A 12,187-nucleotide genomic window follows, 5' to 3' on the forward strand; every position below is an offset into this window, starting at 1 on the left:
AATTCCTTTCTAGAATCTTATTTATTTTTTGTAAAATCAGTCCACTTTTGTAGAGAACTGATGCTTATCTTTAAAATAGTTTTCTAAAAAAAAAAATAGGTTTCTTCTTTCTCTTTTAAAGGAGGCAAGTTTGGTTTTTTTTCTTTTGTAAAAAATTTTTTTATTGAAGTATAGTTGATTTACAATATTGTGTTAGTTTCAGGTGTACAGCAAAGTGGTTCAGTTATGTATTTATATTTTTTCAGGTGATTTTCCATTATAGGTTATTACAAGATACTGAATATTGTTTCCTGGGTTATACAGTAAATCCTTGTTCCTTATCTATTTTATGTAACATAGCTTGCATCTGTTAATCCCGTACTCCTAATTTATCCCTCCCCCCAACAACTCCCCACTTCATAATGCTTCTCTTCACAGTCACACCGTAGACAGTTCCCTCTCAGAGGAGAGGCTGTAGTCGAAGTTGCTGGGTACCACCACAAGCTGACAGAGTTCCAGCGGACTGAATAGATTCCATGAACCCACCCCAGAGAGAGAAGTCATCTCTCTGGAGTGTTGATCTGTAGAAGAAAGATGAAATGCTGGAAGCAAGAGAGTGCAATGTAGCATTGCTTATGTGGGTTGATTACTCAACTAGGCAAATATTATACATTTCTGTTGTCCTGCCATACTTGCTGGAGTCTAAATTCACTCTCACCTTGTTGGGGTTGCTGTAGGTGTGTATAGAGGGCAAAGTCCCTTTTGCTTCAAGCCAGATGATGCAGGAACAAATCAGATGTTGGATGCTGCAGTTGACAGAATTCCAAGAGGTGAACAATGGGCTTATTGGGTCGAATTGTATTTCATGATGAGAGTTTTATTTGGCTTTTGAGAGTCAGGAGAATTTGTATGTGTTCTTTGGGCTTTGGTCTCTTGTTTTCTTGTCTGTCGTGCTCTGCCACACTGGCAGTTTATTGCCTTCAACTCTGATTTTAAAGGTCTCCATCCCAATAACTGAAGGCCTGGGCATGATTGCCATGCTGACGGATGATGCCACAGTTGCCACCTGGAATAATGAAGGACTGCCCAGTGACAGAATGTCCACCGAGAACGCTGCTATCCTAACACACTGCGAGCGCTGGCCCCTGCTGATAGATCCCCAGCAGCAGGGAATTAAGTGGATCAAGAATAAGTATGGAACTGACCTGAAAATCACACAAGTGGGCCGGAAAGGGTATGTGAAACCTGAAGGGTTGACTTTCTGTTGAGCTGCCAGAAATGGGTCTGACTTTTACCAAGTCCTGGCATTTCTTAGACCTCTCTGCCACTTTGAAATGTGATAGTTTGGTACGACTTGTTTATCTGCCTGCTCACATTTCCCATAAAGTACCTCTGTTGAAAGGGCATTTACGTTGGGTGGCATCCACTTACCTGAAGAAGAAATTAGTTGGAAGGTTAGAAAAAACTGCATGTGAGAGGAAAAATTTCCTAAGGCCAAGAATGGAAATACGATGTATTATAATCCTTCTTTAGGGCTTTGGCATATGGTAACCCAAGAATTGTCAGCTGCACCTATAGGTTTAATGATGGCTCCAGTTATATTCCTAAATATGTACTTCGCCTACAGTGGGGTTTTAACATGACTCAATTCCCAACAGAGTGCCTGAAGATAATTTTTTAGTCAAGCTTTACATGTCACTTTTGAGAACTGAATCTACTCTGAGATTTTCTGTCCCTCGGTCCGCATGACAGTGTTTTCTGATAAGTAGAAAGCTCTCTGGTGTGTAGTTGGTCTTCAGTTAATGCTGAATAAATACTTTTAGTCATACTGATATTTCACTTCACCCCTCCATCATCTTTTGACATGTAAAATGGAATAAGGAATGTCTGCAGTCGTGCAGATAAATGGTCTCTTTGCTTATCTGAATGCTTGGAGAAAATTATTTTTGAATAGGAGAGACTATTTTTGGAGAGTGGGAATGAAATAAAATGGTAGTTCACCACTTTACGTGACTGAATCTAAATGTTTAAAAAATGAAAATTTGATAAAGCCACAAGGCATTTAATATAATTTTTATTTTTTTTATCAAAAGAGGACCTATTGAGTAAATTTAAATTTATAATGTTTGGGTAGGTTACATTTATTTCAACCATGATTACTATCAAAAGTAAGTAATTTTCACATGGACTCATTAGTTCACACTACTGAATTTCACTTGGAGAAATATAACTGAAATTTATCTCAAAATCTAATCTTTAATATCCTTGTATTCTAGTTGAAGAAAATACTACTTTATAAAATATTTAGTTTTCTCTAAGTTAGTTTGCTCCATCTAAAGTATTTACATTAAATGAAATATAGTTGAGTATAAATAATTTTGAACACTTTCCCGGTGCTTATTTACATTTTTTCTTGATTCTGACTGAACTTTAAGGTTTTTGAATGACATTGAAACCGCTTTGGCCTTTGGAGATGTCATCTTACTTGAAAACCTTGAGGAAACGATAGATCCAGTCCTTGATCCGTTGCTTGGCAGGAACACAATTAAAAAAGGAAAGTAAGTACTATTGAATTTTTAACATACATTTTGTGCTACGTATGAGTTTGATCATCAGCTTCTATTTCTTGGCCTCATAATCAAGTGTAATCTATGGGAATACTCTTGGTGATATTTCTGAGTGTCCATTCCAAGGCTCCTGCATTCCAAGACCAAAGCAACCTTGACGTGATCCAGATGTTCAGACTATTTGTTTGGTGGATTTAGATTCATGTTACCCAGTTCCTGATTTATAGACTCCTGAAATGCATTGTCACAAATCTGCGAGTAGCTCCTCCTTTATTAGTTGTTCCTTTATTAGCTCCTTTATTAGTTGAATGTTTTTCTACCTTCAGTACTTTGCAAAACACCTTTAGTATGTTTGCCTTAACTGCATATTGCTTGTATCCTTATTTACTTAATATTTTATAAAAACTATTTTAAATCCACTCTATTTTTTTTTTTTTTTAACTCAGCCTTACCCAAGTAAGCCTTACTCGAGTCATAGCATCTGTGAAATCATGGGTTTACTGTGCTGGTTCTGTTTTCCCCTATACATTCAAAATATATATAACCATTAGGAAGAAAAGAGTTCATTAGTGGACCCATAAGATCATCCGCATACCAGCAGTGGCGGACGGGGCACACCCTTGGTGAACTCTATGTGATGTTACAAATGCTGCCATTCCCCCGGACACTGGCTCTCCAGGACATTCTCCCAGGGGCAGCGAAGCCGTTTCCAAGGAGGCATCACACACTTTCTATAAATGTATAAAAGTTCAGATGCAGCACTTATGTCTCTGAGCCTGTGTGGGCTCAGGGGAGATTGTGGCATTCCCACAGCTCTCTGTGCCTCTTCACTCAAGAAATCAACATTGACTAGGCTTATTTCACTGGATTTCCTTCTCTCTTTTTTTTTTTCCTTCTTCACAAAGGTGTAATTCAGAACTTCCCCAACACCCTTCTTCTTTGATACCCACTCTCTTCCTCAAAGGTGTCTTGTCTCCCTTTTCATCACTAGATTATTCCTGTCAATTTTAAGTGGAAATAGGCCTACTTAAGGGTGACTAACTTCTATTTTGTAAAAAGTCTCTAACTGATTAGTATTTATTTTACAACTCACCAACTAAATCCATTTACAGTGAGTGACAACTTATAATTGTTTAATAAACCAAAATTTACCCAGACGTGCATTTAGAACAATCTAATAAGGCACTTGACAAACTGCAGCTCTAACATAAATATAATTGTAGCTGTGTCTGATGTGTTAAAAATACAGTGTAAAATCTCGAATGTCACTAAAGTGAAATCCTTGTTATTAAGGTTCTGACTCTATTATGAAGACTTAGAAGTTTTTTTTTTTTTTTTTTTTTTTTTTAGAAGTTTTGTCAGTGAAATAATATTCTCTTAGCTTTAACTTGGACCTTCAATAACACAATTTAGGTGTAAGAAATTTGGTCTCTCTCTCTCTGTATATATGTGTGTGTGTGTGTGTGTGTGTGTATGTATATATGTGTGTATATATATATATATATATATATATATATATATATATATATATATATATATATATATCTTTTTTGGGTTTTTTTTGATAATCTGAAATTTCCAGAGACTGATAAAGTTCAGTCCTGATTTTTTTCTCAGTGTGGATATAGTTAAGTATAAGTGAGAATCCCAGAGGGTTTTTTTTTTTAATTTCACAAACAAATTATTTTACAGAAAGCATCAAATTCTTTATCACAAAATATCAAAGCAGAACAATTTATTCCAAATTAATAATATTTCCTGAATAAGTACTCTCTATTAGGCTTTATAGAATTGATCATATCACTGTAGCTTTTTTTTAAAAGGTCAAGAGAATTTTAAATGATATATAAGAATATAATAAATGGTGTTTATTGCATGCAGTTGTTACCATAACAATTTTAGCTCCTAAACTCTTATGTGTGGAAACAACCACTTTTATGAAGGTAAATTTAGATGTTTATCTCCAGTTTTTTTAGATGTTTTTAGAGTTTCTTTATTCAGAGAATCTGAGTTATTGCATATTCTATTAGTCACTGAATAAACCTTCTCTGAGCACTGCTAGATGCCAGGCACTGTACTGGGGGCTGGAGATTCAAAGCATGATAAGGTACAGACCCTGCCCTTAAGGAAGCTACATTTCCTTAGGGGAAAGTCAGACCTACAAACAGTAAAAGTAGTACTTGCCATTGGTTTGGTGATAGAAGTATGCACGATAGGGAGTCATCAGCTCCATAGTGGAGACCTGGGAAGGCTTTGTGGAAAAAAATTGCATTTGATTACATTTCCATTTAATGTGAGTTGAAAGGTGAGTGAGCATTTGTTAGACAGAAAAATGGGAGAAGAGAATTCTGGAACGAGAGAGCTAATACCAAATAGCAAAACACACAAAACAACCCAACAGCTTTGGGGAACCGCAGTTAGAATTCAAATATGTAGAAAGTCCCATTTTGGGGGTGGGAAAGGGAGGTGTATGGACTGAGAGAGATGAGACTGGACTATCAGGACCCAGAATGTTGACATCCTTGTGTACCCACAGAGGACCATAGGTTGGCCTTGGGTGATAATGCTTTTTCCCCAAAGACATTAAAGGAGTCCGTTCCTGTCAGTAACACTAGTTGACAACAGCAGTGGTTTTTGACCAAAGGACCTTGCCTTCCTGGAGTAACACATCTGGAGTTTCCATATTTTCACTTGAGAATCATGAGCATAAGTCAGTGGGGAAGCTAGTGAAGACTCTTAAGCATGCTAGGAGTAATGAGATCAGATTTATGTTTTTGAAAGGACACTGTTGGCAGTGTGGAGTATTGATTGAAGGCACGTGGACCTAGAGCCAGGGTCCGTCCAATTAGCAAACAATTACAATAGTCCAGTTGAGACATGATACGAGCCTAAACTAAGCCAGCGACAGTAGGGGTGGAGAGGAGAGGGCAAACCAAATAATTCTCAAGGAGTTAATATCATCAGTTCATGGTCAATAATGGGATTTTGTTAGTAGGGAAAAGGAAGGTTCAAGGGTGATTTCCGGTCTTCTGCCAGGTTAAATGATGGTATGGTTTATGGAGAGATGTGATATAGGAATAAGAATAAGTGCAGGGAAAGAGGTAACTATTTCACTTATTAGACATTCAAAGATTGAGGTGCTACTTTAACACTCATTCTCAAAAAAGAAGTCTAAGAATCCACGGAATATGTGAGTATGGAGCTTAAAATCTTGGCTGAGCATGTAGATTGGGGAACATCTACATAGAGAGATGGTTAAGCATCATAGAAGATGTGATTATCTATGGAGATGCTATATAGTCAGAAGAGGGAACATTCACTTCACAGATGAGAAAAATGGGGCCTGAAAGAGCTTAGTCAGTGTCTTCTTGGATGCTCAAGACTATATGAAATTTAATGCATGGAAACCTAGTTTCTTAACCAGATTTTCCAAATACATAGGCACTACCATCTTTCTGTAGAATTCCTATGAATTCTCCTTTGCCAGTCTAACTCTTCCTACTCTTACATTCTATTTTTCCCCTAAACTCTGTTTATTTTCTCATCTATGTTTTGTTTTCATATCTGTACCTTACAGTGTAGTTTAGGCCATTCATTTCTTCATGCTGACTGTAGTGATCCCTTTACATCCTTTCTCTTCTTACTTCTCTCCAACCCAGAGTGTGGTTAAAATAACTTTTTTTAATATTGCTTCTTTCATCACTCCCATTAAGAATTCTCTATTGTCAATTACTTTGAATTGAATTAAAGCTTTTCTATGAAACCTGCGAAATGCTTTACCTGTTTCATACTGAGTTTCCTTTTACCAACCTCATTTTTCATTACTTCACACAGATAATCCCCCTTTCTATAATGTGCTATTTTATTTACCTTTTCTATCAATGCAAATCCCAAATTCACTTCATTTGGAATTTAACTGCTATTCAGTCAATTAAATGGGAATTTAACTTTTCTGCATTTAATGCTTCCTATACATACTACATGCTATACTGTGTGACTGTCATTTTGCCTTTATATGTCATTCTTAAAATATGCTTAAATTCTCTTATATATCCTTATTAGATTACAAGTTCTCTATGGATAAGAATCATACTATATGCCTTTAAAAATATGGTTAACTAAAATAAAAACAAAACAATAAAAGCATAGACTTTAATTTCTGACACTATGGCAGAATAGATATGTGAATACTGAAAAACAGCTAAATGTGTTAGTTACATTATTAAAAACACTTTTTGAAATGTATCACTCAGTTGACCAAAAAAAAAAAAAAAAAAAAAGTGTGACCAAAAAGCAAGAAGTAGAAAGATAAGGAACACCAAAGCTGGTTTTTTCCTGAGGGTACCTGCTAAAACCTGATAATCTTGGGTTTCTGTTTTGATGGATGTACAGAGCTTGGACCAAGTCTAGGGCCTATTCAGGGTGTGGAGTCTGCTAAGAGATTCTTGCTTAATGCTAGAGCCTCAAGGGGCCATACCTTCTATTTAAGGGTAAATTTGTTAAAAGTTAAACAAAAACCAGCACTGCAGAAAGGAAACTTTCCTTTCTCTACTTTGGTGCTGGGAAGAGATGGAAAAATATCGCCAGAGAATTCCTCACCACATCCATTTTTCTTATGACTGTTTAAGACAAATTTTTATTACTTGCATGCCCTAAAATACCTCAAACCATTAACTTATTTTAAAGTGGCCTTGGGTTGGTCACACCCCAGTGCACTTGGCAGAAGCAAACAAAGGCTCTCTTTGGAATAATGTCCGTAAATCCAGACTTTAGAGGATTGTGAAAGATCTAATTCAAAGGTACATGAGTTCACAGGCAAAAATCACAGAACACACGAGGAAATAAGGCACCATGAGCAAGAGCCAATAGAAACATCAAATAATAGAATCCTTATCTCATTGCTGCTTTGTTTTATATTTTATTGTTAATAAGGATATGTTAATTAGCCTTCCATGAATGCCTATTGTTAACTTTTGCTAATATTTTCCATTAAGCTTCTCATCGCTTTCTTTAATGCCTCAATTTTTAAATTTCCACTCATTGTACTCTTTCTTATTTTTTAACATGATTTTTAATTCATTGTTTCTTTTTTTATTTAATTTTTATTTTATATTGGAGTATAGTTGATTTACAACATTGTGTTAGCTTCAGGTATACAGCAAAGTGAATCAGTTATATATATATATATATATATATATATATATATATATTATTTTTCAGATTCTCTTCCTATATAGGCTATTACAGAGTACTGAGTAGGGTTCCCTGTGCTATACAGTAGGACCTTGTTGTTTATCTATTTTATATACAGTAGTGTATATATGTTAATCCCAACCTCCTAATCTATCCCTTCCACCCTTAAAGAAACATTGTTTCTTTAAGCATGCGTCTTTCCATCATTTCCATAGGGAAGAAAAGTAAATACAATGGGAAGGGAAAGAAAGGGAACGAAAGTAAATACAGTGCTCAACCCATTGTCTTGGTTGCTATGTGTGCATTTTCAAGAGAGACTTGTAGGACTATGAGGTGGGGTTTATGCACTGTGTGTTGTTGTTAGAAACTAGCATTGGGGTTCAAGTAGTAAGATGGAACTTGGGTCACATCTTAGTTTGCTACACTGTAGTTTGGTGATTGGGGGTAAGTTGGTTAACCTGTTTTTCTGTTTATGTTTTGTCATCTAGTGAGGAAAAAAATACGAAAAGCATAGCACATACAGATATTCAATATGTATTGTTTCCCTTGAATCTTTAACGAGTGATGGGTATAGTGTGTGGGTGATTGGGAGCATGGACCAGATGTTCAGCCAGACCTACTGAAGTAAGACCTTGTCTTTCGGACATGGGAAGCGTGGGTGAACCATGAGTGGAGTCACAAAGCATATCAGCAAAAAGGAGGGGTGGGGAGGGGAGGAGTCCATCATATCTTTTGATGTTTTAAGTTGCCACCTAAAAGCAGTAGAGGGTTTTGGTTATTTAAATTTTATTATTTAATACTGATACATATAAAATATATAATATATAGAAGTTACAAATCATAATAATAATTTAGACAAGTATCTACCATTCAAATTACGAACTGAAAGAGGACCAGTATTCTTTAATCTACCTTTGTGCTCCTCTCCTTTCCCATTCTGCCTCATCTCCAAAGATAGTCAGTATTTTAAATTTCATCATCACTTCATTACTTTATTTAAGATAGTTTTATCATATATATGCATTTTCCAAAACAATATACTGTTTATTTTTGTCTGATTTGGGACTTTATAAAAATCCATCATAGCTTATATAGTTTAAAGGGACTTGAATTTTTTTACTCAGTATTATGCTTCTAAGACTTAGCTATATTCTTGTTTTTTAGCTCTAATTCTTTTCATTTAACTCTAATCTCATTTTTGTCACTGTTATATTCAATGGTGTGGCTCTTTCTCACTTTATTGAATATTTTTATTGAAGGACATTTAGGTGATTTTCTGATTTTTTTGCTATTACAAGACATGCTGCTATGAATATTAGCATACTGAATACGCATATACGTATCTAAAGGTGCACACAGCAAGGGGTTCTTCAGAGTTTATATTCTGGAGTAGAATAGTTGGGTTGTAGAGAGTGCGCACAATAAGCTGTAAAAGAAAATGCCAAATTGCTTTCCAAAGTTGTACACTTTTACATGCTCACCAGTAGTATCTAAGGGTTGTGAAGTCTTCCAGAGAACTGAGTTAGGAACTTTCATTCTTCTGCTGTTTTTTTTTTTTTTTCAAAAGGAACTCCTTTATTTATTTATTTTTGGCTGTGTTGGGCCTTCGTTTCTGTGCGAGGGCTTTCTGTAGTTGCGGCAAGCGGGGGCCACTCTTCATCGCGGTGCGCGGGCCTCTTACTATCGCGGCCTCTCTTGTTGCGGAGCACAGGCTCCAGACGCGCAGGCTCAGTAGTTGTGGCTCACGGGCCTAGTTGCTCCGCGGCATGTGGGATCTTCCCAGACCAGGGCTCGAACCCGTGTCTCCTGCATTGGCAGGCAGATTCTCAACCACTGCGCCACCAGGGAAGCCCTGTTTTTTTTTAATAACACGAAAGATTTGTATATTAGCTACCTCTTCCTATGAGGAACTATTCCTACCACCCTGGTTTTTTTCCCCACCTCTTTTTTTTGAATGGAAAAGATGAGGACACTCAAAAGTTTGAGAATAGTTTTTTTCATAAAAGCTTTAAAAGTACTTTGGAATAAAATTTGGTATTTTAGTGACTGTATTGTTTTTACCTCACAAGAAGTATGTTTAAGCAAAGCAAATGCTTTTTTGTTCCTTCATGTAAGTTTTAAAAGAGAGAGAGAAACTTTTTAAAAATATGTATACGTATGGAACCTATAAGGGGATATAGAAAAAAAAAAGATTGGTAGGAATAGGAATTACCTTTCTTTTAATGCAATAAATAAAAACTGGGAGAAAACAATGGAAAACAAAATTAATAGAAACATGTTGATATGGTTTTGTTTAATAATAGAGATACCCATCGGTAAACAGGAACAGAAAACTATTGGCTTTATCTTGATCCCATCCCAAACTAATGTACATGTTTGTCAGTTTTCTAATAGGTCTTTTCTGTTCTGATCTCCAACAATGAACATTTTACTTGATTTTGTTTCCATCCCCTTCTATCTTTACATTTCTATGTTACTCTTTGAGATTCCCTGTGGAGTTACAAATATGTTTCCCTTTGTATTGTAAAGATAAAATAGCATTGAAAACAAGCAAAAGAAGGAGGAAACAACCTGCAGGGATTGCAAAGCTGGTGCATTTACCCAAAATGTCTGTACTGTATCATCTTCCCCGAGGGCATGTGGAATAACACTTTCATACTCCTGAGAGAAAGCCACATCCCTCAGAAAGTTTTTGGCTATTTATAGTGTTTTTGTTTATTTTAGTTCTCTTTGCTCTGGGGGCCTTTTAAAAAAAAAACAACAGTATTAGTCTATTCTTCCTAATAATGAATGTCTGAGAAGATGCTTGTGATATATACAGCATAGTCCAAAAGTTGAAGTTCATTAATAATTGGAATGTTGTGCAGTATGAAGTAATGAATACTAATTACTCCTTTCATGTCTGACAGCTCCCTGTGGACCAATACATCAGCCCAGACTTTAATTTGGCTGTAGTAATGGTTTCATCAATAGCACATTAAATCTGTGTTTGAGAAGATATACAGTTGAACCTGACCCACACAGTAGATACCCCGTCATAAAATGACCACAGGCTGACAACAGCTGGGTAATTACAAACAATTAAATCCACCAAACTCCAGATAATCCTAATCTTAAGTAAAATATATCGTATGGTATCAATCGACAGAAAACATATCTGGGAAGATTTATCAACACATACTCTTTCCAAAGCAAATTTACTGGCTTACATATTAGAGAAGCAGCTGATGTGTAAAGTATCTTCATAAAATTCTCTCTCTTTAATCTTTCTAATCTCCCCAAATATTAATTGAAGTACTTTTTGAACTTTAATTTTAGCTGGAGTAACCTTACTGCAAGATTTATTTCAGCTTGTTCCTGAGCATATAAATGTTTCTTAAAGACAATTTATACTTCATTCTATATTTAATTTCATATGGTTATTCTTTTAGTAATAGTCTTTAAGTAGCATTCCCTAGAAAGAAACTTAAAACTAATAGAAATATTAGCTAGATGATAGAAATTTCTATTTTTACAGATAGTATTTATTTTATAATGACTAAGTTTCCTGAAGGTTGTGCTAAAATTAATAGGAACTGTTTTAGTTAGCAAGTTTCCAGTTTATGTATGATTATGTCACTGCTCTTGGAGTTGCTGCCATGCAATTGTTCTGTAGTTGATTATGGATCTCTTTGAATGAGTTCCTGGGTGAAATTTAAGATAGAACCATGTTAAATTAAACCCCACACTGAATAGAACGTGTTCTCTTGAGCTGGAAGCTTATGGTTTTTCAATAAACTCTGGAGTGATGTTGTTCTCTCATTATGTCCCTAGGGGTAAGTATATTTTTGTTTTCAAGTCAATTCATGCCCTCATCTGGTAGAATTCGGCATTCTAGCCTCTCCCAGTTTCTAAAGTTGAAAAAACAAAGTTTAATTGCAGAAAAAACCTCCAGCAACCTTGCTATCCCTAAATTCAATCTAAAAAAATTTAGATGTAATATTCAGGGTCTACAGGTAGTACATCTTCTCATTCATCTTGCTAACATTGTTTGACTTTATCTGAAAGAAAATACCAAACAGGGCCACAGATTCAGAACCTTTAGATTCTTTTCTTTAAAAAGCAATTTTCTAAAAAAAAGAACAATACAAATGGAACCAGAATTTCTTTATTTTTCATGCTACATTATAATGTTTAAATAAGGATATATTGAAGTACCTTTATAAATATATATAGCATGTATGTTTTATACATATAGGTTATATACGTATGTCAAAGGGGAAATAATCTATGAATTTTTCGCTTTTTTTTTTTTCTGTTCAGTGGTATCTGGACTCTTGCGACTTTAATCTTTTTTAAAAAAATTCTAATCGAAGTTTGCTTTTATCTTAGAAGGACGTGTTGGTTATATTAACTGCATGAAGCAGTGAGACAACTCATTTCAATTCAGGACTTTCTTTCCTTCCTTT

The 12,187-nt window shown here is 35.4% G+C and overlaps 1 protein-coding gene across 2 annotated transcripts in view; it reads left to right on the top strand.

Moving 5' to 3' along the window:
• DNAH11 (dynein axonemal heavy chain 11) overlaps window positions 1–12,187 on the top strand; it is a 326,952-nt gene that overhangs the window by 258,611 nt on the left and 56,154 nt on the right. For both annotated transcript variants that reach the window (XM_057550027.1, XM_057550028.1), the window contains 2 exons: window positions 978–1,213; window positions 2,415–2,537. In XM_057550027.1, the coding sequence (XP_057406010.1) occupies window positions 978–1,213; window positions 2,415–2,537 (359 nt within the window). The remainder of the gene's footprint in view (window positions 1–977; window positions 1,214–2,414; window positions 2,538–12,187) is intronic.

Source organism: Balaenoptera acutorostrata, chromosome 7 (assembly GCF_949987535.1).
Source record: "Balaenoptera acutorostrata chromosome 7, mBalAcu1.1, whole genome shotgun sequence".
NCBI classification, from domain to species: domain Eukaryota; kingdom Metazoa; phylum Chordata; class Mammalia; order Artiodactyla; family Balaenopteridae; genus Balaenoptera; species Balaenoptera acutorostrata.